The 26,227-nt window shown below is 42.6% G+C and overlaps 1 protein-coding gene across 1 annotated transcript; it reads right to left on the reverse strand.

Annotated features, from left to right (window-relative positions):
• Positions 1 to 23,059: 23,059 nt before the first annotated feature.
• Positions 23,060 to 24,910, reverse strand: adirf (adipogenesis regulatory factor). The gene is made up of 3 exons (XM_070877659.1): positions 24,832 to 24,910; positions 24,665 to 24,727; positions 23,060 to 23,163 (listed from the first exon to the last, which is right to left on the reverse strand). The coding sequence occupies exons 1-3, from the start codon at positions 24,908 to 24,910 to the stop codon at positions 23,060 to 23,062; spliced, it is 246 nt and encodes an 81-aa protein (XP_070733760.1).
• Positions 24,911 to 26,227: the final 1,317 nt, after the last annotated feature.

Here is a 26,227-nt window from a genome sequence, read left to right on the forward strand (position 1 = left end):
AATAGAGCAGCATAGAAGTTAGGAAAATAATAATGACAGGATCAAAAGCTTAGCTAGTGACATGTACAGCATACATGATGTGGCTATCTTGTGTCTACAAAGGAGTTAGGAGAAGTACACATGGCTTCAGAGTCTTTGGCGTTGAGCGTAGGAGAAATATCTGAGTAAAGCCGAAAGATATAATCGTCATTTTATTGTGCACTGAACACAATTAAAAAACAATTACGTTACTTGCACACTGTTACGTTTCATTGAGTGTGTTGTGAATAAACGATAGCGAGTGCAGAGCTCATACATTTATATGTAGTAAATGCTACAATGTTACACTATCTGATATTCACTTCACAAATAGAAACATGCACAATTATGTATGAATAAGTTTGAAATGTACTTTTTTTCATTAGTTTTTCATTCAGTAACTTGCCAATTAGTGAGATGATTTTCTTGTACTCAGGATATTAAACATTAGATAATAAATCTGGATTTCATTACCAGGAAAACATTCTTTCATGTAACTTCAATTCAACTGGGATTCTTTATGTTTGCAATGCTAAGTAGAAGAATGCATAAGTCCAGAAACGGACTTTAGCATTCCCTGAATACATTACTTAGTTTTACAATATTCCATCTGGATTGTAAACCCTCCAATAGTCTTCATTTTTAAAGTGTTACATTGACTATGTAAAGGCAACATTCTTATATCACTATAAACACTTATTTGCTTGTTAGTCAAGCACACAAATTGAGCCTCCTGGTGCAGATATGAGAACTAATGAAAGGGAACCATCCTGGCTCCTGATACACATCAATGCCACTGGGCATAATAAGATGCTTAAAATGCAGCTGTCAAGATTTAGAATGGGAAAGATACTGTCTGATAAATGTCCTTGACTTGTTTAAAAATATTTATGCTTTCTCATTCATTTTCTTCTCTCTCTTTCTCTTATGAAGATGTTGATTCTTTGCTAGGCTGCAGTTCCACAGGTACCACGTGCCCTCCACCAATTTGCTTGAGTGACCATTCTTTGTGTATGAGCCTTGACAGTGAGTGTTGCTAGGTCTTTTGACATGGGTGGGTGTCACAGCTGAGCCCAATCGTGTCCTCGCATGACAAGCAGCCTTCTAACAGGGATCACTGGATTATAATCAGAAATAGCTAAATTGGCTCAATTTTCAATTGTCTCCTCCCTCGATGGTGGTGCCAAGGCCAATTGCACTCCCTAAAAGTGGTCTGTTTATAATCATGGGTTTATAAAAGCTGCATTATTTTCAACGTCCAGATAACGTGCTGAAGCAATTTAAAGAAATCAATAGAATGCTAAGATATGCAGCTAAAACATGGAGGCTTGCCTGCCAGAAAAGTATATTGGGATTCAAGGGATTTTCCATCTTTTGGATGTACTTGTGTAAAATCTATCTTTGGATGACACAGGAAGGTTCTTTACTCAGTGATACATGTTTGGAATACTTTTTTCAAGTCTTCTAATAGAGGCACAATAAATAGAGTTATTCACACATTTAATTAATGTACCAGAGAGTTGAGCTTCAATTGATAAACTGGATTTCTTTTTATCTTTGGCTTTTCTTATGTTCTTATGGACCACCATAGACTTAGATATACCAATAAGTCTGCATTTTTTTTAAAATAGAGAGCTTATGAACTGGATTTTGCAGTGGTAATTAAACTGTCACTGTAGGCCATATGGCCTACTCCTGCTCCTATTTCCTATTTCTTATGTATTACTCCTCTGAAAGTGCCAGCTCATTCTGGAATCAGTGCATGAGCAGATAAAGGTGGAAATCCAGAAGTTGTGGTCAGTCATTACCTGCTCCTCCACATGTTGAACTGTGCAACTCCTCAGAACTGGCAATCAATTCAAATCACAGCACCTGATGAAAACTTTCCCTAATACACTGGAACATCGCTGTTAAACACCGCCTCCACCCCCACACCCCCCCAAAAAAATTAAGCCTTGTTGAAAGAGGTGTGTTTTTAATGACATATTCACTGCTGAGTAACTGTTCTGGTCCTGAAAAACAAATTTTATATTTGTAGAATATCAATTTTTTCCATTAGTATGATAAGAATTACATGGCATTAAAAAATTTTTTAAAGTTTGTTTATGATATTTCACCTTCTACCTTAATCCTATGTGTATGTCCCAATCTTTATTTTACTCTCTGTAAAATTAATAAAAAGAATTATAATCTATGCATTTTACTTCCTGGTTTGCTGACTGTGAGAATTCTTCAATATGATTGGTTGTTGATGACATCACTGTTGCTGGACTCTGGAGATTCACTTGATTTGGCGCCAGATTCAAACTAAGATCAGGAGAGCTGAAATTCTTGTGAAAGAGATCGCTAGATCTTTGTGGGTAGCTTTCTTCGAAGTCAGCGGCGAGTGCCGTCACTTCACCACTGACCACAACTTCTGGGCCTATAAGATTAATGCCATGAAAGGTATCAGAACCTAATTGTATCTAAACATAAATCACTTTTGGAGCAAAGAATTTCAAAATGGGAAAATCACAGATTAACTAAGTTAAAAGATTGCCTCAGATAATTTGTTGAATTGGTGATTTGAAGTTAAGGAATGGTAGTCACTAACTGCTGTGTTGATATAGCATTAATGTCATCAAAAATTCCAATTACTTCCAAAATTACCATGTTCACCTTGGGTTAAGCAAGCAATAATATTCCCTCATATCCCAAAACGTGAAAAATGATGTCTTAGGTAATACAGGAAGTATATCAATTGTTACATATCAAAAAAAGAAGACTTCATGTTTTCCACAACCAATTAGAATAGACTTGCATATTGTCTAAAAGTACATTGATTGCAATGTTGTTCGTTTTATCCACGGTTCAAAAAAACTTAGGCATTTATGTTCAGGTAAAGGACAGTATATTTGCAGGATATGATTCTCACTGCTGCTTCTCTCCTATGCAATATGATCAATTAACATTCTGCTTGGAGCTTCTCCTGCCTTTCTCGGTCTGTGTTAACATATGGTGAACCGCAGGGGAGATAAAAAAGCTTTTCCAAAGGACTGAAAAAATACCAATAGGAAGCTCAGATAAGAGGGCCATATTTTTATGCTTTTGTACAAAATGTGATCACATTTTGTGTCATGTACTTGTCAAGAAAAAAGATAGTGTAGATATCGGTGGAGATCATTTTCACCTGGATAGTAATCTGGTGAAGCAAATCCTCTGTGCATTGTCCAACCTGTTCAATTGTGATCTCAAAGGGTCAACACCTGAAATGTTAATTCATCGCAGATGCTGCATGACTTGCTGACTGTTTCTAGCATTTTCTGTTTTTCTTTTTGATTTCCAGCATTTTTTAGATTTTTACTTTATGTTTACCACAATGAATCTATTTGTTATGGAGCTAGTTAAAATCTGTGATTCCATGACTTTTGAATATATGTAAAAAAAATTGAATTCAAGTTAAAGACTGTGCATGAAAGAAAAAAAATATCCTAATGAGAAGGAAAGACTGTAAGAGAAGGGATAACCAATCATGGTAACTGAGGAAATAAGGGCTGGTATCAAATTGAAAACAAGGGCATACAATGTGGCCACGACTAATGGGAGGCCAGAGGATTGGGAAAATTTAAAAGCCAGCAAAGATTGACTAAAAAAAATATAAAGAGAGGGAAGATAGATTATGAAAGTAAACTAGCATGAAATATAAAAACAGATAGCATGAGTTTCTACAGGTCTTTAAAAAGGAAAAGAGTGGCTAAAGTAAATGTTGGTCCCCTAGAGGATGAGACTGGAGAATTAATAATGGAGAACAGGGAAATGGCAGAGATGTTGAACAAATATTTTGTAACGGTCTTCACGTTAGAAGACACTAAAAACATCCCAATAGTGGATAATCAAGGGGCTATCGGGAGGGAGGAACTATCACTATCACTAAAGAAGTAGTACTCGGTAAAATAATGGGAGTAAAGGCGGCTAAGTCCCCTGGACCTGATGGCTTACATCCCAGGGTCTTAAAAGAAGTGGCTGCAGAGATGGTGGATGCATTGGTTGTAATCTACCAAAATTCCCTGGATTCTGGGGTGATCTTAGCAGTTTAGAAAATCGCAAATATAACTCCCCAATTTAAAAAAGAAGGCAGACAGAAAGCAGGAAACTATAGACTAGTTAGCCTAACATCTGTCGTTGGGAAAATGCTGGAGTCCATTATTAAGGAAGCAGTAGCAGGACATTTGGAAAAGCATAATTCAATTAAGCAGAATCAGCATGGTTTTATGAAAGGGAAATCATGTTTGCCAAATTTGCTGGAGTTCTTTGAGGATTTAACAAGCAGGGTGGATAAGGGGGAAACCAGTGGATCTGGTGTATTTGGATTTCTAGAAGGCATTCGATAAGGTACCACATAAAAGATTACTACACAAGTTAAATGTGCACGGGGATGGGGGTAATATATTAGCATGGATAGAGGATTGGCTAACTAACAGATAAACAGAGAGTCAGAATAAATGGGTCATTTTCCGATTGGCAAGCAGTAACTAGTGGGGTGCCGCAGGGATCGGTGCTGGGGCTTCAACTATTTACAATCTATAGTAATGATTTGGATGAAGTGACCGAGTATAATGTAGCCAAGTTTGCTGATGATACAAAGATGGGTGGGAAAGCAAATTATGAGGACACAAAAAATCTGCAAAGGGATATAAACAGGCTAAGTGAGTGGGCAGAAATTTTGCAGATTGAGTATAATGTGGGAAAATGTGAGGTTATCCACATTGGCAGTAAAAATAGAATTGCAAATTATAATTTAAATGGCGAAAAATTGCAAAGTGCTGCAGTACAGAGGGACCTGGGGGTCCTTGTGCATGAAACACAAAAAGTTAGTATGCAGGTACAGCAAGTAATAAGGAAGGAAAATGGAATGTTGACCTTTATTGCAAAGGGGATAGAGTATAAAAGCAGAGAAGTCCTACTACCAGGGTATTGGTGAAGCCACACCTAGAGTACTGCATACAAATTTGGTCTCCGTACTTTAGAAAGGATATACTTGCGTTGGAAGCTGTTCAAAGGAAGTTCACTAGGTTGATTCCGGAGATGAGGGGATTGACATAGAAACATAGAAACATAGAAAATAGATGCAGGAGCAGGCCATTCAGTCCTTCGAGCCTGCACCGCCATTCAATATGACCATGGCTGATAATGCAACCTCAGAACCCCACCCCTGCCTTCTCCCCATACCCCTGATCCCTTTAGCCGTAAGGGCCACATCTAACTCCCTTTTGAATATGTCCAACGAACTGGATTCAACAACTTTCTGCGGCAGAGAATTCCACAGGTTCACAACTCTCTGGGTGAAAAGATTTCTCCTCATCTCAGTCCTATATGGCTTACCCCTTATCTTTAGACTGTGACCCCTGGTTCTGAACTTTCCCAACATCGGGAATATTCTTCCTGCATCTAACCTGTCCAGTCCCGTCAGAATTTTATATGTTTCTATGAGATCCCCTCTCATTCTTCTAAATTCCTGTGAGTATAAGCCTAGCCGATCCAGTCTTTCCTCATATGTCAGTCCTGCCATCCCAGGAATCAGTCTGATGAACCTTCGCTGCACTCCCTCAATAGCAAGCACGTCCTTCCTCAGATTAGGAGACCAAAACTGCACACAATACTCGAGGTGTGGTCTCACCAAGGCCCTGTACAACTGCAGTAGGACCTCCCTGCTCTTATACTCAAATCCCCTCGCTATGAAGGCTAGCATGCCATTTGCTTTCTTTACTGCCTGCTGTACCTGCATACCTACCTGCAATGACTGATGTACCATGACCCTCAGGTCTCGTTGCACCTCCCCTTTTCCTAATCTGTCACCATTCAGATAATAATCTGCCTTCTTGTTTTTGGCATCAAAGTGGATAACCGCACATTTATCCACATTATACTGCATCTGCTATGCATTTGTCCATTCACCTAACCTGTCCAAGTCCCTCTGCCTCCTAGCATCCTCCTCGCAGCTCGCACTGCCACCCAGCTTAGTGTCATCTGCAAACTTGGAGATATTACATTCAATTCCTTCGTCTAAATCATTAATGTATATTGTAAATAGCTGTATTTATGAAGATAGCTTGAGTAGGTTGGGCCTATAATCATATGAGTTCAGAAGAATGAGAGGTGATCTTATTGAACCATATAAGATAATGAGGGGGCTCGACAAGGTGGATGCAGGGTTAGGCTCGTACGCGTCTGATTCTTCTTCTGGATCTTCAGGATTGGCATCAGGTTCTGCAAAATATAATAGAACAGTCAAATGGTTAGCAGCACAGGGGGGGGGGGGCAGGATGGGTGGCATGAGTAGGCTCACATGTAGCAGGCCAGGCAGCAGGTTGATTTGAAGGGCCACGATGAATTTTCAGGACTTACCCTCTCCCTCGCATGTGGGCCCAGCTTGTGCAGTACTGATTGCTTTTCTCCAGGTAGGACCCATTAAAGCAGCGATCCTCTCTTCCAAGGGTGTCAATTGGTGCCGATTTAGCGGGCCTCCTCCTGTTCCAGTTCTTCCCCTTTAGTTCTGGGCCAATTTCTTCTGCAAAGATGAAAATGCAACATTTTAAAGACGGTGTCTTTCTGCTGAGTGGGACATATACAGCTGGTCACATTTACAATTGCAATTGCATTGAATAAATGAAAATATTACTTCCGCTAACTACTTGACTAAGGTCCTGCCATTTCTTTTTACACTGGCTTCCAGATCTCGTATTCACCACTGCGCAGTAATCTTCTGCAAATTGGTTCCAGCGTTTCTTCATTTCTTTGGGTGGCACGTTTGTGCGACCTCTGTTGCTGGTATCCAGCTCCTGCTATCTGTTCTCAATGACATTAACTAGTATCTCCACTTCGTCATGCAAGAAATTCTTCGTTCTTGGTGCATGTTGTTGCATTGCTATATTGAATTGACATTCAGTGATTTTTCAAAACACACTGTCCTTCTGGAACTTTAGCAGCAACACAGAGCACTCACTGATTCCAGCAGCTGATTTCTTCCACAGCACTCCTCACAGCACTCCTTCTGGCACCAAAAATCAATCAGCTTCCTTTCTCTTTAAAAATGGCCCATTGCCAATGTTATTCGCTACTGCGCATGCGCAAACGCTCCAATGTGCATGCGCAGCGCTGCCGGCATTCTTTCACACGCAGGGCCCTAGCTCCGCCCCCTGCCGGCACTCTTTCATGTGCAGGACCCTAGCTCTGCCCCCCAATGGAATCGCCACGCCGCGCCAAGCTCCGGGAGAGTCAACAGAGCGGCCAGAATCCAGGGTCATCTTTTTGGCGCCGTTTTGAGCCTAGGAAGTATGCGCATCACATGCGAGTGCGCCGAAAAAACGGGAGGGCTCAATTTGGGCTTGATATTTCCACTCATAGGGGAAACTAAAACTAGGGGACAAAGTCTCAGAATAAGGGGCCGCCCATTTAAAACTGAGATGAGGAGGAATTTCTTCTCTCAGAGGGTTGTAAATCTATGGAATACTCTGTCCCAGAGAGCTGTGGAGGCTGGGTCATTGAATATATTTAAGATGGAGATAGACAGATTTTTGAGCAATAAGGAAATAAAGGGTTATGGGGAGCAGGCAGGGAAGTGGAGCTGAGTCCATGATCAGATCAGTCACTGAAGCAGGTGCAAAATTCACAAGAAACCCTCCCTGTGTTTGGGCTCATTCAAAAGGAAATTTAATTTGGGACTATCTACTGAAAAGTTTGGAACTCTAAAGTGCTTATGAAAGAAACTACGAACTTTAATTGAATTTTGGATTTTAAATGACAGACTCAAGGCTGTGGGCGGACCTAAGGAACTAGCAGGAGACTGTCTGATTAAGTGAAGCTACCTGGGTGTGAGGACTAAGTTAACCTGCCTGGAAGAATGAGTATTCGAAAATCCTTCCCCCACAAGAAATATTTACATCACAAAATCACCCAGAGGTAGCTACCCATCAACATAGGTCTGGACAACCATTTCAGCATATACATCACAAAGAGGACCAATCCAGCCTGTATGCGAAAGACTAAGCACAAAAGGACATTGCAATTACCAAACTAATATTTCCATCAGGAAACAGTTTTCAAACATCAACTCACCCAAAACATATCAACTTTTAACGAGCCCGCCAAAATATTACAAAGAAGAACCAAGCCCGCCAAAATTATACAAAGGATTTTGAACAGATTTGGCTCCAAGATTAGAAAGACTGAAATCGTGTAACTGGCCCCTGTTTTCAACAGAGGTTAGGTTGCTAGCCTGCTGCTACCTCAAATGACACTTTGACTGACAGATTAGTGCCACACTACGCTGTGTCATCAAGACAAGGAAAGGAGAGAAACCAACGCGATAGTTGTAAACTAACTTCTCCAGCCTCGAAGTCTTGAAGTCCTGAAGGAAGGAAGAACATCACCATCGCGGCAGCGACCGACCACAGTCGACGTGGTATCAACGGAAAAACCACCGCGATCGACCAAACTCGAACAAAACTCGAACGGGAAAAAACCAAAGAATCAAAAAGTTTCCACTCTACAATCTAATCCTGACCTACCAATGGGTAAAACATTATTTAACAGACTGTAGAAACCTATTTCTAGCCAAAGAAAACGGGTACTTACCCCACAGATCCAAAACGCACCTTACCGCATCAGCGGACTCAACCCAACTGAAGATTGCACAGCTAGAAGTCTTCTCTGATGTTCGGGGTACGGCAAGCAGACCCTACCACATCCAGCGTACCCCGAAACTGTGATCTACCGTTAACTGTCAAAAGGATTGGTAAGCATAGACCCTGCCTGCCCTGGAGTCCAACCTCGCTAGAATTAGGTATTGGGAGGTGGGAGGTATAATTTTACTGTCACCCCCTTTGAATGTGTAGTGTATGGTTCTTCATTCGAGTGATTATAAGTTTGACCTTGTACCTTTCCTTGAATTGTCTTTTGTTAGAGTGATTGTAAGTTTGGCCTTGTATTTTCTTACTAGAGTAATAAACTTGTATTACCTTGACTGTAATAAAACCCAAGTTCTTTTGCATCAAACCAGTGTCCTTTGCACTTTTGTCACACCCCTCAAATAAATCCAGAGTACAGAACCCAAGGGAGTGGGAGCGATTCGAACTGCTCAAGTTGGTCAGAAGGGAACCTGACTCCCTCATAGAGACCACATCCTTACAGTCATGACCTTATTAAATGGGGTGGTAGGCTTGAGGCGTCTAATGGCCTACTGTTGCTCCTATTTCTTATGTTCTTATAATTATTGCCAACACAGATAACACTTCCCTGCTCTACTATTCCAGGGCAGCAAGACTATTCTACTTATTGTGAAAAATATGTCCGCATATAAGTTCTTTCATTGAACTGGAGAAGAATGGTAAAGCGTACAATTAGATTACAGTCCCGTGATATTTTACATTTGTTGCTTTTTTACTAATATTTAGAAGAGCAACTGAGCTAGATATTTAAGGTAGCTAATGAAAAATAGATAAAATAGACAAAGTTCTTTCACCTCTGGGGTCTAGTTCAATTCATGGCCAGGGTAAAAATCCCGTTCTTGATTTGCTGTAAAGCTCTATGCGCAATGCATTTAGTAAACTCGTGCAACTCCATGTCCAGAATTTTCCAGCATGCTAGCAGGCTCAATCAGTGGCAGGTCAGTGGGAAAGTTGTTATTTTTGACAATGGGTCAGGAGCCCGCTGTCACCTCGCTCCCACTGCCTTTTCCCCAATCGTGTCTGTCATCAGGAAGCTGACCCGATCGGCAGCTGCAGGCGACCTAATTGGGATGATTATCAGGTAGTTTACTTAAGAGCCTTTTTTAATTTACTTTTAAATTTCCTTGCATGGCCAAGGGATTCATGCAGGTCGGGTACCGTATCTGTCAACCTGTGCCGGGAGTTCAGTGGCCATTGCTCCAGATGATTATTTAACAGCATTAAATATAGAATAAAAGCTACCACAGACAGATGATCACTTTCCTCAGGTAGAAGCTGCTGCTGAGTCCATTTCCAGCACAGATTCTGCAGGCTGCAAGTGTTTCCAGCAAAGTCTCCATCCAGTGTCACCTCATTGGAAGAACTCTCTCACCATTAACAGATTGCTTCTGTCATCTGTACTTCACTTGCCATCTATTCCATCAACATAGGTGCCATTGATATTGTCTCGCCTCAGTCCTCAGAATCTTACCACGATGAGCCCCAACACCTGCAGCACCAGGCACACCAGCTGCACCAACAACAATTACACCAACCTTCTCCGCAATCACCTGAAGCTGCACAAGACAGAGGGCATTAGCACCCGAGCACATTGCTGCCCGGAAGGCCAGGGATGGCCTCATCATGGCCAGATTTAGTTTACATTACGCTGTACACCCATATGGCTGGCTAATGATACGCCAGGTTGACCCCACTATAAAGCATCCCTACAATGACCAAGCCATTCCTTTCACACTCACCGTTATTATGGGAGGTAACGTTATGTCTCACCATTTACTGCAACTCACTAAGCCACTTCCAAAGCTGCACATAAATCTGCCCAAGAATAAAAGTGTTGAAAATAAAGGCTTATGTTTGACACCACATTAATAGAAACTTTACATGAACATTGGATAAAACACCCAAGTTGCTACCCTTGTGCATTGTTAGTTGGTATGATTGCACTAGGATGAAGGTGAGTGTGAGGGGTGGCTAGTGAGATGCGGATGTGATAATGTAGATAGAGAGGGATGGATGGAGGTGCAAGGTAAGTTGGTGTGAATAAGGATATGCAGGAGTAGGGTAGGGAAGGCAGAGTGATGGGGATGTGATGAGAGGCATGGCAGATTGCAGTTGAGTGTGGCTTTGTACTCAATTTTCCTGATCTAATGCGATATTTGACTGATTGTGGCACTTCACCCAGGTCCTCCTGACCACATCCCTGTTTTTAACCTCCTCTGTAATCTGCAATCAGGCTGTCTTGCTCTCCTGGGGAGTCCTCTTCTGCCCATCAGTTGGGAAGAGGACCTCCCTGCGTGCTCTGACTCCCGCATTAAGCATATGTCCCTCTGCCTCTGTTGTGTCCTTAGATGCTCCAATAATGACTCCACGAGGCAGTGTGTTGTACTTGAACTGTGATGACATTAGTCCTTTATTTGCTAACTCCAGAGTGAGAATTACGCCTTTTATACTAGGCCAGGCACACCTGTACAAGTAACCTACAAGTCTCCCACTGCTGTGCTCTCTGGTGGCACATCTTTGATAGTACCAACAATAGCCATGTAGGATACATGACATCACTCTCCCTGAAGCCTTTAGTGTAAATTGCCTCTGCATTGATTGTGCTCTGGGCTTAGCTCTATTTGGGCTCTATCTGATTGACCCTTGGCAGGTCGTTTCAATCTTGGGTGAGTGGTTGGTGCAGTAGAGTGCTGGTGGTTGCTGTTTGTGTGCATCCCTGACCACTCCATTCTCTTCGCCCCCCCCCCCCCCCCACCCCCACATATATAGATTATGCCGGAGGCTCATTTCATTCATATACATTCAAGTTCAGAAAAACAAGGTTGCATTACATTTGTGGTTCCGTTGTGAGACAAGTACGTTAGAGTGGTGAGATACATTATCGATGCGGTGTCCGGTGGGTAAGGACAAACTAGTTCCAGAACTGCTGGATGGTGTCCCTGCAGTCTGGTGGCACGCAGTGCCCAGTGCTGGCAGTGGGAATCCGGTTGGCTCAAGTTGCCTGCTCTTGGGGCTGTTGCCGTCATTCCTAGCGTCGAGCAGGTTCACCAGATGCACATTACCTCCCTGTCCTTTCTTTGCACCCTGGGTCGCTGCTGCTCCCTGAGGAGCTGTCGTCTAGCATTGCACAGGGAACTGCTGACTCGCTGGCCTGGGCGTTATTTGGTTTGGGATCCTGGTTGGTTCCGGTCCACTTTGGGGGGACTGTAGTGGGTGACCCTTTGTTTACGGGTATGGCCTTGGTGGCAATGGAGTCTGGGGACTGCGCACTAGCACAGTCTGCTCTTTCAGGCTCATGGCGGTTGGTGCCTTCGGGAGCCTGAGAGGCGGAGCCGATCAGAGGCGGGGTATCGATACTGGTGCCGTTGCCCTGCTGAGGTCGCTTGCTCTGCAGCTCGTGTGTTGGCTGCTTGTGGCCACACTCCATGGTGCATAACTCTGGTCCCCGGGATGCAGGCTACAGCATTGGATAGCTCGCTGGACCTGTGTGCTCCCAATGGGTGTCTGCCCGCTGCATTGGCTGTGTGCACTTGAAATCCTGCATCGCACAACTTTTCATTACTTATTGTGGATACTCTGTAGTTCTGATCGTGATCGCGTGACTTTTCCTCGCTGGTTGCATGCACACAATTCTGATCATCAATTACACATTTTACATGATCGCGCGACTTTTCCTTGCTTATTGCATGTACACAACTCTGATCGTCAGTTACACATTTTATCTCTAACTTACAGTTGCTATTACATTGCTTGAGTGTGTGGAACTGTCCCTTTAATTGTAGTGGGTTGCAGGCCTCCTTTAAGAGAGCCTTGCTTTCTTTACCCTAATCCTCTTCTCTGTTTGGTGCCACATGTTGCTCCAGCAGCGCTGCACCTCGTGGTCTGGCCGCGGCCATCTTTTTCTTCAGCTCCTCACCTCGTGGTTTGGGCACCATCTTTCCTCCATCCACGATGTCGACTGCGGTGATCCTCTTCTCCCTGGGTTCTGCCACCGAAGCTGGGAAGTCACCTTTGGATCCGATTTTGTACCTCTGGAGTCCTGCCACTGGAGTCTGGGGGTTATGTTTGGGTCGTCTCAGCTGGATCATCTCCACGCAGTCATGCTGAGCGGTCTGTGCCTCGGGTGCTGTGCTGGTCTGTTCTCTGGTGCCGTGTCCATCCTCAAGTGAGGGCTTGCTGTGCCCCCGAACGCGGTGGATGTTGATCGCTGGAAGGTTGAAGTCTTCCCATTTCCAATGGATCTTCTCCATCCACCTTCTGCCGAGCAGCGTTGGTCCATTTCCTGCAACAATCCACAGAGGTAAATTGTGCACCGCGCCATCATGGAGTACCTTTACATTCGCACTACCAACGACTGGGATAATTTCATCGGTGTAAGTGCGCAGCTTTGTCTGAACCGGGACCAACTTGGGTCGTTCAGCTTGATTGTCCCATAGCCTGTCAAAGGCTTCTTGATTCATTACTGACTGGCTCGCCCCCGTGTCCACTTCCATGAAGACTGGAATGCCATCTATTTCGACTTCCATCTTCAGCGGGGAACACTCGGTGGTGTAGGTAAACATGCTCTATACCTAAACGGGGGCTGAGCTCCCTCTCTGCCTATCGTTTCATAATCCGCGCTAGATTCATGGCCATCTGCAGACTCTTCATTGACACAGTGAGTCTTATTTCTCTTACACATTCGCTGGAGGTGGCCCTTTGTGCTGCAGCCTTTGCATACATAGTCTTTAAAGCGGCACCGGTGAGCCCATATGAATCCCTCCGCAATGCTAGCATGGTGCTACTCGATTAGCCCCCCTCGGCGGACTCTGAGTTAAGGGACTCGGGGGCCTGTTCTCTCTTCCCTGAGAAGGTTCACATTCTACAGTCCAGCCTCTAAACGGCACCACTCTGTGCACAGTACCTGCCGGGTTTGAGTCCTGAGGGTGAGTCATCTGCCAAGAGCCGCAGGTTGAGGTCATGAATGCCTGGCTCACGGAGGTGGCCTTCTGCATAAGAACATAAGAACATAAGAATTAGGAACAGGAGTAGGCCATCTAGCCCCTCAAGCCTGCTCCGCCATTCAACAAGATCATGGCTGATCAGCTCCACTTACCCGCCCGCTCCTCATAACCCTTAATTCCCTTGTTGGTTAAAAATCTATCTATCTGTGATTTGAATACATTCAATGAGCTAGTCTCAATTGCTTCCTTGGGCAGAGAATTCCACAGTTTCACAACCCTCTGGGAGAAGAAATTCCTTCTCAACTCGGTTTTAAATTGGCTCCCCCGTATTTTGAGGCTGTGCCCCCTAGTTCTAGTCACTCCGACCAGTGGAAACAACCTCTCTGCCTCTATCTTGTCTATCCCTTTCATTATTTTAAATGTTTCTATAAGATCACCCCTCATCCTTCTGAACTCCAACGAGTAAAGACCCAGTCTACTCAATCTATCATCATAAGGTAACCCCATCATCTCCGGAATCAACCGAGTGAATTGTCTCTGTACCCCCTCCAAAGCTAGTATATTCTTCCTTAAGTAAGGTGACCAAAACTGCACGCAGTACTCCAGGTGTGGCCTCACCAATACCCTGTACAGTTGCAGCAGGACCTCCCTGCTTTTGTACTCCATCCCTCTCTCAATGAAGGCCAACATTCCATTCGCCTTCCTGATTACCTGCTGCACCTGCAAACTAACTTTTTGGAAATAATGCACAAGGACCCCCAGGTCCCTCTGCACCGCAGCATATTGTAATTTCTCCCCATTCAAATAATATTCCCTTTTACTGTTTTTTTTTCCAAGGTGGATGACCTCACATTTTCCAACATTGTATTCCATCTGCCAAACCTTAGCCCATTCGCTTAACCTATTTAAATCTCTTTGCAGCCTCTCTGTGTCCTCTACACAACCCGCTTTCCCACTAATCTTTGTGTCATCTGCAAATTTTGTTTCACTACACTCTGTCCCCTCTTCCAGGTCATCTATGTATATTGTAAACAGTTGTGGTCCCAGCACCAATCCCTGTGGCACACCACTAACCACCGATTTCCAACCTGAAAAGGACCCATTTATCCCAACTCTCTGCTTTCTGTTAGCCAGCCAATTCTCTATCCATGCTAATACATTTCCTCCGACTCCACATACCTTTATCTTCTGCAGTAACCTTTTGTGTTGCACCTTATCGAATGCCTTTTGGAAATCTAAATACACCACATCCATTGGTACACCTCTATCCATCATGCTCATTATATCCTCAAAGAATTCCAGTAAATTAGTTAAACGTGATTTCTCCTTCATGAATCCATGTTGCGTCTGTTTGATTGCACTATTCCTATCTAGCTGTCCCGCTATTTCTTCCTTAATTATAGCTTCAAGCATTTTCCCCACTACAGATGTTAAACTAACCGGCCTATAGTTACCTGCCTTTTGTCTGCCCCCTTTTTTAAACAGAGGCGTTACATTAGCTGCTTTCCAATCCGCTGGTACCTCCCCAGAGTCCAGAGAATTTTGGTAGATTATAACGAATGCATCTGCTATAACTTCCGCCATCTCTTTTAATACCCTGGGATGCATTTCATCAGGACCAGGGGACTTGTCTACCTTGAGTCCCATTAGCCTGTCCAGCACTACCTCCCTAGTGATAGTGATTATCTCAAGGTCCTCCCTTCCCACATTCCCGTGACCAGCAATTTTTGGCATGGTTTTTGTGTCTTCCACTGTGAAGACCGAAACAAAATAATTGTTTAAGGTCTCAGCCATTTCCACATTTCCCATTATTAAATCCCCCTTCTCATCTTCTAAGGGACCAACATTTACTTTAGTCACTCTTTTCCGTTTTATATATCTGTAAAAGCTTTTACTATCTGTTTTTATGTTTTGCGCAAGTTTACTTTCGTAATCTATCTTTCCTTTCTTTATTGCTTTCTTAGTCATTCTTTGCTGTCGTTTTAAATTTTCCCAATCTTCTAGTTTCCCACTAACCTTGGCCACCTTATACGCATTGGTTTTAAATTTGATACTCTCCTTTATTTCCTTGGTTATCCACGGCTGGTTATCCCTTCTCTTACCACCCTTCTTTTTCACTGGAATATATTTTTGTTGAGCACTATGAAAGTCCTCCACTGTTCCTCAATTGTGCCACCGTTTAGTCTGTGTTTCCAGTCTACTTTAGCCAATTCTGCCCTCATCCCACTGTAGTCCCCTTTGTTTAAGCATAATACGCTCGTTTGAGACACTACTTCCTCACCCTCAATCTGTATTACAAATTCAACCATACTGTGATCACTCATTACGAGAGGATCTTTCATTAGGAGATTGTTTATTATTCCTGTCTCATTACACAGGACCAGATCTAAGATGGCTTGCTCCCTTGTAGGTTCTGTAACATAATGTTTTAAGAAACAATCCCGAATGCATTCTGTGAATTCCTCCTCAAGGCTACCCCGTGCGATTTGATTTGACCAATCGATATGTAGGTTAAAATCCCCCATGATTACTGCCATTCCTTTTTCACATGCCTCCATTATTCCCTTGATTATTGTCCGCCCTACCGTGAAGTTATTATTTGAGGGCCTATAAACTACGCCCACCAGTGACTTTTTCCCATTACTATCTCTAATATTCACCCACAATGATTCAACATTTTGTTCATTAGAGCCAATATCGTCTCTCACAACTGCCCTAATATCATCCTTTATTAACAGAGCTACCCCACCTCCTTTCCCTTCTTGTCTATCTTTCCGAATTGTCAGATACCCCTGTATGTTTAATTCCCAGTCTTGGCCACCCTGCAACCACGTTTCTGTAATGGCCACCAAATCATACCCATTTGTAATGATTTGTGCCATCAATTCATTTGCTTTATTTTGAATGCTGCGTGTGTTTAGGTAGAGTGTTTTAATACTAGTTTTAAACCATGATTTTTAGTTTTGACCCCTCCTGCAGCTCCTTTATATTCATACATATTGTCCCTTCCTATCACCTTGTGGTTTACACTTACCCCAGTGCTACTCTGCTCTGTTGCCTCCTGCCTTTTGCATTCTTTCTTGGGGTCCTGTTCATCTGAGCTCTCACCCACTCTAACTAGCTCAGAGCCCTCTCCTGGGTTCCGAATACTCCTCGCATTGAGGCACCGAGCTTTCAGGCTTGCCTTTTTATTACACTTTGACCCTTTAGAATTTTGCTGTACAGTGGCCCTTTTTGTTTTTTGCCTTGGGTTTCTCTGCCTTCCACTTTTACTCATCTCCTTTCTGTCTTTTGCTTCTGTCTCCATTTTGTTTCCCTCTGTCTCCCTGCATTGGTTCTCATCCCCCTGCCATATTAGTTTAACTCCTCCCCAACAGCACTAGCAAACACTCCCCCTAGGACATTGATTCCGGTCCTGCCTAGGTGCAGACTGACCGGTTTGTACTGGTCCCACCTCCCCAGAACTGGTTCCAATGCCCCAGCAATTTGAATTCCTCCCTGCTGCACCACTGCTCAAGCCACGTATTCATCTGAGCATTGTTAGCAATCCCGAGATTACTACTTTTGAGGTCCTACTTTTTAATTTAGCTCCTAGCTCCTTAAATTCATCTCGTAGGGCCTCATCCCTTTTTTTACCTATATTGTTGGTACCAATGTGCACCACGACAACTGGCTGTTCACCCTCCCTTTTCAGAATGTCCTGCACCTGCTCCGAGACATCCTTGACCCTTGCACCAGGGAGGCAATATACCATCCTGGAGTCTCGGTTGCAGCCGCAGAAACACCTATCTATTCCCCTTACAAATGAATCCCCTATCACTATTGCTCTCCCACTCTTTTTCCTGCCCTCCTGTGCAGCAGAGCTAGCCACGGTGCCATGAACTTGGCTGCTGCTGCCCTCCCCTGATGAGTCATCCCCCTCAACAGTATTCAAAGCGGTGTATCTGTTTTGCAGGGGGATGACCGCAGGGGACCCCTGCACTACCTTCCTTGCACTGCTCTTCCTGCTGGTCTTCCATTCCCTATCTGGCTGTGGGACCCTTCACCTGCAGTAAGACCAACCCGCTACATGTGCTACTCACGTCATTCTCAGCATCGTGGATGCTCCAGAGTGAATTCACCCTCAGCTCCAATTCCGCAACGCGGTCCGTCAGGAGCTGGAGGCGGATACACTTCCCGCACACGTAGTCGTCAGAGACACCGGAAGTGTCCCTGAGCTCCCGCATGGTACAGGAGGAGCATATCACGTGACCAAGCTCTCCTGCCATGACTTAACCCTTAGATACACTTAATTTGGCGACAACAATGTTAACAGGTTACCTACTGATATAAAAAATATAAAGAAAAGCTACTCACCAATCACCAGCCAATCACTTACCCCTTTGGCTGTGTCGGCACCTTTTGATTTCTTTCTACTTTTTTGCTTTTTCTCCTGGCTGGAGCTGCACCAGCTGGCCTTTTGTAGGCCTCACCAATGCCACGAACTCCCGCCTCTGGCAGTGTGACTGTGGTATCTGCCGACAGTAGCTTGTGAAGAAGGCCCTCATGGCCATTACCAATGACAAAAATGTCCCGCAGCCCTTCGTTGCCGCCAGCCTCCTGAGGTCTGCGTCGTATTTCGCGATTTCCTGGCCTTCGGGACGTCAGTGGATGTAGAACTGGTGTCTGGCTGTGAGGATGCTCTCCTTGGCTTGAATTGCTCATGGATCAGGGTTATGAGCTCCTTGTACATCTTGGTCGGTGTCTTCGCTGGTGCCAGCAAGTCCCTGACGAGGCCATAGCTGGTGGGCCCACAACTGGTTAGCAAGATAGCTCTGCGCTTATCAGCCAGTGTGGCTGGGTCATCTGCTGTCAGGTCGTTTGCTGTGAAGAAATTGTCAAGACTCTCCACAAAGGTGTCCCAATCGTCACCATCGGCGAACTGCTGCAACGTACCAAGGGTAGCCATTTTCGCGTGAAAGTTCGTAATCTCGTCGCCAATTGTTGTGTCCTTAGATGCTCTAATAATGTCTCCACGAGGCAGTGTGTTGCACTTGAACTGTGGTGACCTTAGTCCTTTATTTGCTAACTCCAGAGTGAGGATCACACCTAGTGGCCTGCCTTTTATACTAAGCCAGGCACACCTGTACAGGTAATCTACAAGTCTCCCACTGCTGTGCCCTCTGGTGGCACACCTTGTGATAATACCAACAGTAGCCATGTAGGATACATGACAGCCTCTGTGCAATCATTGCTAGTGTTTGCAGCACTCCAATGCTGTGGTGCACTGACAGCACTATGTTACATTGACATTCAAATCCAATGTGGCCATAGCCCCTTTAAATATCCTGGCTGAAAACACGCCATGAATGACGTCACCAAACCTGCTCCATCTCATTGGGTCGGGAAATGTGCTGGCTGGCCTTAATAGGCCCCATTAAGGTAAGTGGATTTTCAACAGGGGGATTGGGACCTGACATAGCCACCACCTGCACCATACCCACCAAGTAAAGAAAATTCCAGCCCATGATGCAGAACTACCCTTAATTCTCCTCTGGTCTGTCCAATTTGGAGCCACTTTAAGAAAGACTGATGTTGACTACGTAAAAATTTTACAGTGGTCCAGTAGGAGTGTCCATGATTGGTGGTAAGGGCAAAGAGATGAGGGCCTTACTTTGCATCTGACTTGTCTTGTCTGAAGGTACTTCACTGAGCCCCACCTTAATGAATTGTTGCAGTCTACACCCTACTACAGCCAGGGTGGAGTGGGCTATACATTTCTCCATGATTGTTCGTCCACAAGCGGCTCACCACTACCTTCTCAACAGCAATTAGGAATGGGCAATAAATGCTGACCTTACCGGCGATGCCGACATCTCATAAACGAATAAAAGAAAATAACAAACCATGATTCGAGCAAGGTGCACAAGTAACATCAGTTTATTTTTTTCTCCCTTGAGATGGAACACCATTCAGTAATTCAGTGACGCATAAATAAAGGAGAGGTTGAATGGTGCAGCGAGTCAATAGTCTAGTCTGGAACCTGTGCTTCAATCTAATGCACTCTGCTGGATTAAAGGCTCCTCTCTCTGCTGATAATAAGGAAAACATTAAAAATAATTTGTTTTCAAGAGATCCAGGGCTGGAAATTGCCCTTCGCCCCGATTGGGTACAGTAACCTTCCGAGGGCAGGACTTCCTGTGCCCAACCTGGAAGTCCCGCCCCCAACACAGAATTGGGCCGTGCATCCCTCAAAGGAAGCAGAGCACTGTCTCTGACGCTCAGCTTCCTTTGAGGGGCACTCCGAAGCGGCAGCATGGCACTGAGTCTAGCGCAGAATGGAGGAGGCCAGTGCTGTGCGGATGCTTCATGTAGCGTTTATGTGCTACAATCCCCTTCAATTAAAGGGGATGGCCGCTGTGCACTCTAGCACAATGGCAGGCCGGTCGATGCAAGCGCCACTATTGTCAGGCTGACGCAAGAGCCCCCCGCAGGGCATTACGGGGTTGGCGCAGGGCAGTGAGGGGTTGGCGCGCTATGAATGGGGTAATTTTGTACCCCCCAAATGTTTCAACACAGATAAGTGTGAGGTATGACATTTTGGTAAGGAAAATAAGGAGGTTACATCTTACTCAGAAAATAAGAATCTGAATGGGGTAGAGGAATAAAGAGATCTCGGAGTACAAATACACAAATCACTGAAAGTAGCGACGCAGGTTAATAAGGTCATAAAAAAAGCAAACCAAGCACGGAGGGATAGAATTAAAAAGTAGAGAAGTTATGCTAAACATGTATCGAGTCTTAATTAGACCACAGTTGGAATACTGTACAATTCTGGTCACCATATTTAAAAAGGATATAGAGGCACTGGAGAGAGTGGAAAAGATATTTACAAGATTATACCTATCAGGAAAGGATGAACAAGCTGTGTTTCTTTTTTCTTGAAAGATGAGGGGAGACTTAATAAAGGTCTTTAAAATTATGAAATGTTTTGTGGGTAAGAGCAAAACTAAGGCACTCAACATAAGATAGTCACCAAGAAATCAAATGGGGAATTCAGAAGAAACTTCTTTACCCAGTGAGTGGTAAGAATGTTGAACTTGCTACCACAGGGAGTGATTGAAGTGAATAATATAGATGCATTTAAGGGGAGGCTAGACAAGCATATGAGGGAGAAGGGTATCGAGGGTTATGCTGATAAAGGTAGATGAGGAAGGATGGGAGCAGGCTCGAGTGGAGCATAAACAATGGCTGGTTGGGCCGAATGGTCTCTATGTTAAAAATCACGCCAAAGTTTTTAACAACTGTTGCCTCCATATTTTCAAATATTTCTTTTCAAATTTTCCATACCTTTTCTCCTAGAATACTTACAAACATTATTCCGCTGGTACTCTTCTTCAAGCAGATGATCACAAACTCATATACGGTGAGTTTCAATAGATTACTTTCCACTACCAGCATTTATAATGTTGTGTGGCCATCCGGGAAAGCCATCCACAAATAGCTGTTGTCAACGTGGATAAAATGTGTTTTCAAATGATTCAATATGATATATCAAAAAGGTTTAATATCATCTTAGCAGTAGTCAACTGGAAATTGATACAAGGAAATTACATTTCAAATGATATCATTTTCAAATGCACAGTAATTAAATATTAAATATATCCCGAATTATCTTCTCTTCTTAGGTAGTCCCTTGGAGTGAATTATATTGATTGCTTTCAATATACCATTCACCACATTATGATTTTATAATTAAAAGTCTTATGTCAGCCTTCAATCCAAGAATGTTAGTCATTTTTTACCTGCAGCATTTATACAAGACTCTAATCCAAAACGTAACAGTAAGTTCACCATATTATTAAAATCCACCTCAGAACAAAACAAAACCCAATCTTCCTTATCACAAAACCAAAATATATTGTACAGTACTGAAAATCATCACTGCCAGATTTGACATTTTTGTAAACACAGCCTTTTTAAATTCCATTTCGGGTTTTCATGTTGTTTTCCAGCTTTCAATGTTTCTTGTCTGGAACAGATGGGTGTTCAGAAGAAGATGCTTCCATGGCTGATTGTTGGCACCATTAGTAATGGTATGTTAATGTACAGGCTTAGTAACTCTCCTCCACTCCCCCCACCCACCCCTCCCTATCAAATCCGCAAATAATTATCAGCACTCAATGTTTATACAGAAATATGTAACAAACAACAAAAATACACAGAAAAGACAAAAATAATGCTTCTGTTAATCCTAAATCTTTTTCACAGTTTTAAATGTAGTATTAATAATTAAATGCCCTCTAACATCCAGCCATTAGGATTCTTAAATTGAAAATGATGTTTAGAAGCACACTCGGTGAAATTATTTTGAGTGAAAATCTATTCCAAATAGTACTATATGGATCAGTAATTTACAAATAGATTTATTTAATTTCAGTATTAAATTGTATTATGAGAAATAGACAAAAATATGAATTATCAATGATAAAGTTTAAGTTAAAATTACTATTTTAACAATTATCGATGAGAATGAGGAAACACTTCATCAAAGTACCCGAGGACATAGCTGTTGGAAAACTAAGGATAAATATCAGTGAAACACTAAAATCCTAGCTATATGAGCTGGTGAACTTTGAGTAACGATTTTGGCAAGGCATTCAACAGCAGACCTTTTCAGTGCATATTTTTGTAAAATTATATTTTGCCAAATCAGAACAAAAGGAAGTCAAATGCAGAAATTATGAAATGTCTCTCTACTGTAAATACTGACGATCTTACAATATTCTGGTCTAGTATTTTTGGACATAATTGAACACCTATTGTGGCCTTCAATAGCTTGTCATGAAAGACTTTTTTTGTATTTGATTATGTTCGTTTGTGATGTTTTTCACTGATACGTTAGTGAATTATACATACAGCTGCAAGTAAGACTTTGGGCTGGGTCAAGGGATATGTTCATATAATTAACATTTTTTTCTGTTTATCCAGAAGTTGGATTCGTATTTTAAATTCTGAAGCTCTGCTGTTTTTTAATGCTCGTGCTGTTTTGACATTACTGTTTCTATCAGTCATTTGGCCATTGTTATGGTTTCCCTTAGTTTCATGTGTAAAGTGCTGCCTTAGAACTTGGGAGTTTGTTTTATTCTGCTGAACGCTAAATACAGTAAAACTCCATAAATACTGCATTATTTTAGTACGTAAAATCACTTGTGCCAGTAATGATCCAGAATAAGATGGAAGACAAAGTTGTATTCACATGTTAACTTCCAAAGGGAGAAAAACGTAAGCCCTTAATTAGAAATTGTATTATATTTTATATTCATTTTTGCAGTTCTACATATTATATCATTGCACAGAATTGCATGGCAATATGTATGAAAATTCTCAGATTAGTGCAAGGCAAACAAAAGTTCATTTCTGCACAAGCCTCTGCCCGAGACCTTTGATGCTGTCCTGCGCTTTGGAAGCCACAGAGTTGATAGCAGTTTGTGTTTGTTTTGATGCTTCTTCAGTCGCTATGGATATACATGGAAACAAAAATAAGTGAGTAGCATTCAGTACCTCTGCACAGTTACTATAAGCCCCTGTCCTTCTACACTTGCTTACAGTTTTGAAACAGCTATGTCGGGGCTCCCATGAGAGCTCACTGAGTTTATCCAGTGACTGGCTGAGCCAAAAAGATGAGCAAAGTTCCCAAGTATGTGCTAAAATAGCTGGAGAAAATTGACCAGGGTTTCCACTGCTAATTACTATCCAGTGATCACTGAAGGAAATGCATGTGATGTTGGGTGAGGACAGGATTAGCCTTTGTTGTGATACCAGTCTATCATCTTACTTAGTTCAGATTCGGAAATTGATAGACCATATACAGTGGAATTAACTTTAATTTTAATCATTTTTTTTCCTTCTCCCAATAACTATACATTTGTGGGATGCAGCCATTAGTCCAAAAGGTAGAAATACTAGGAATCCAAATGGGTTCAGAGAAAGTCTAACAACATCATCTAACCTTGAAGATATATGGGAAAAGCCAATATAAAAGTATGGTCAGAAAAAGCAGTGAAAAAATTAATGATTTGGGAGTTTATATTTATATCGAGCTTTTTCTTTCAGATGCTAGTTGATCTGCTGTACATTTATTTTTTATTTAAAAGACTAACATCATTTAAGAATATTATGTCAAAAGTTGAGATATACATCATAATGCAAAACATAACAAAGGTCATTCAATTAAACAAAGTTCCCAGAATTTCAATGATGAGGCTCAAGCTGATTTTAGGAACACCGCCACTCTCCATTCCCCCTCCCATTTAAAATGATAACATTACAGTTCTATATTTATATCTCTGAATTAGAAGTCAAAGAATGAATATTAGGATTCTGTATGGCAATTGGATTATTATGGTTAACAGACCAGACAAAACATTGAAAGCTAAATCATTGTTAGCATTGTAAATTAAGCTGTTCCATTAAACTAAGTAATTCTCCAATGATGCAAAAGCAAATTACTGTGGATGCTGGAATTCTGAAATAAAAACAGAAAATACTGGAAATACTCAGCAGGTCAGACAGCATCTGTGCAGAGAGGAACAGAGTTAACGTTTGAGTCGATGACCTTTCACCAGAACTCTGACGAAATGTCATCAACCTGAAACGTTAACTCTGTTTCTCTATCTTCAGAAGCTGCCTGACCTGCTGAGTATTTCCAGCATTTTCTGCTTTAATTCTACAATGAACTGGCTTTAACATTTAAGTGATAGTATTTGTGTGCTATATGTTACAGCAGAACGTTAAGCTTCAAAGCTTGCCTTGCAAAAGCAAATGTATATGTCATAATTTTACTATATTAAAATAATATTTCTGACCAATTTTCTGCCATTTAATTCCTTTCGTATCTTATTACTTTTAATGGAGAAGCAGAATATTTCAAAGAAAATTTTACCCTGCAATACTGCTTTTCAGTGTTTGTGAAAGACTGAGTTGTCAAGCAGTGGCGAGCTCAGTTCACTGAGATACCTGTTTTAGTAGTGTCCTTGGATGATTCAGCCACCTGATGAACTGCTTCTTGAGCTGCCTGCACTAAAAGGTGAGGAAAAAGTTTAACTTTAAAAAGAAGTAACATGACTATACTCTTCTGATGTTCCATATGAACCCCCCTCCATCTCATTTGTTCAGTTACTAACCTGTCGTTTCTGCCATTCCCTTTGCAGCTGTCTGTGTTGTGCTCTTCAGCTCTCCAAATGATTTTTTCATCGATGCCATATTATTCTGCTCTTTCCTGCTCTATTGCAGTAAGTGAACTAGCAGCAACTTCACATGGGAGATCAGCACTGGTGAAAGCGGTTTAATAGTTTTACTGTGAATGCCCCAAGGCAGAAATTTGACATGACTATACAAACCATGATTAGTGGTGCAGTTTCCTTTGAAAAGGATGAGATTAATAGAGCGTTCAGTAAAGACAGCTTAGGCGTGTGTTTTGTTTATCTCCATTTGCAAACGAATGCATTTTTTTAATGGGGTTGCTGATTTAGCATTTTACAGTGCAGTTTGAGCTCATGCAGTATAGGTTAGTGCCAATGAAAGTGGCACCATTTGATTCCTAAATGGCTCAGTCTGAAAATGACAGCTGCTGCAATTGCTTGATCTAGTTGAGCTGTTCCCCCTAGCTCAGTAACAGTTAGTACCACATGGGTTGGGCTAGGTGGGAACTACACTAAATTAGTAAGCCTGTTTGGAAAAGCAACACAGGTTAATGATTTGGCCTTTTTAAAAAGGATTTTGCATGTTTTTCTCAGACCTGGTCTTTGATATCTCTATGTAGTATTGGAATATTAATATGAACTTTTATTGTAGAATATTTGTACTATTGGGTGGTATGTGCATAGCAGCAAAATTGTTTACTTTCCAATGTTATCTTCCATGGATTCATATTTCATCACTGGCTGGTGCTCAGATTTTGCAGTCAGGATATTTGAGGTGTTTTGTCAGGCTCTGAATGGATTGCAAGCTGATTGTCCTACCACAGAGGAAGGAACTGCCCAACCAATTCAGGCTGAGAACCTCAAGCTGAGCCAGAAGGTTCAGAACCTTGACCTATTGATTGACATTGAGCTCAGCTTCCTCCCCATATTCGCTCCGTTACCAAAAGCAGTGCCTTCCACCTCTGCAATATTGCTTCCTCACCCCTCATTACTCACCTCTGCTGATAAAACCAGAGGCTGTGTCTTCATTGCTTCCAGGTTCGACTTACTTTCCCAGCAGCCTCCCTGCCTCATTCCCGAACAAGCTTCAGCTTATCCAACATGCTGCAGCTCACATCCTCACTAAGTCCTGTCCTTCCATCACCCTATTCTCCCCAAACTTCACTGGGACCCAGTACCACAGGGAATTGACTTCAACATTTTTGTCCTGACTTTTAGACCTCTCCAATATTGCAGCCCAGTCTACTTCAGTGAGCTCCTTTGTCTTGTGTCCTTATACATGCCCTGTACTCCTGTAACATCATGCTTCCCCTTGTCCGCTGCCTCCCCATTGGTAACTACTCATTTGGCCACTCTACCCCCTACCCACCGGAATTCC

This window comes from Pristiophorus japonicus, chromosome 4, assembly GCF_044704955.1.
Source record: "Pristiophorus japonicus isolate sPriJap1 chromosome 4, sPriJap1.hap1, whole genome shotgun sequence".
Classification (NCBI taxonomy): Eukaryota; Metazoa; Chordata; class Chondrichthyes; family Pristiophoridae; genus Pristiophorus; species Pristiophorus japonicus.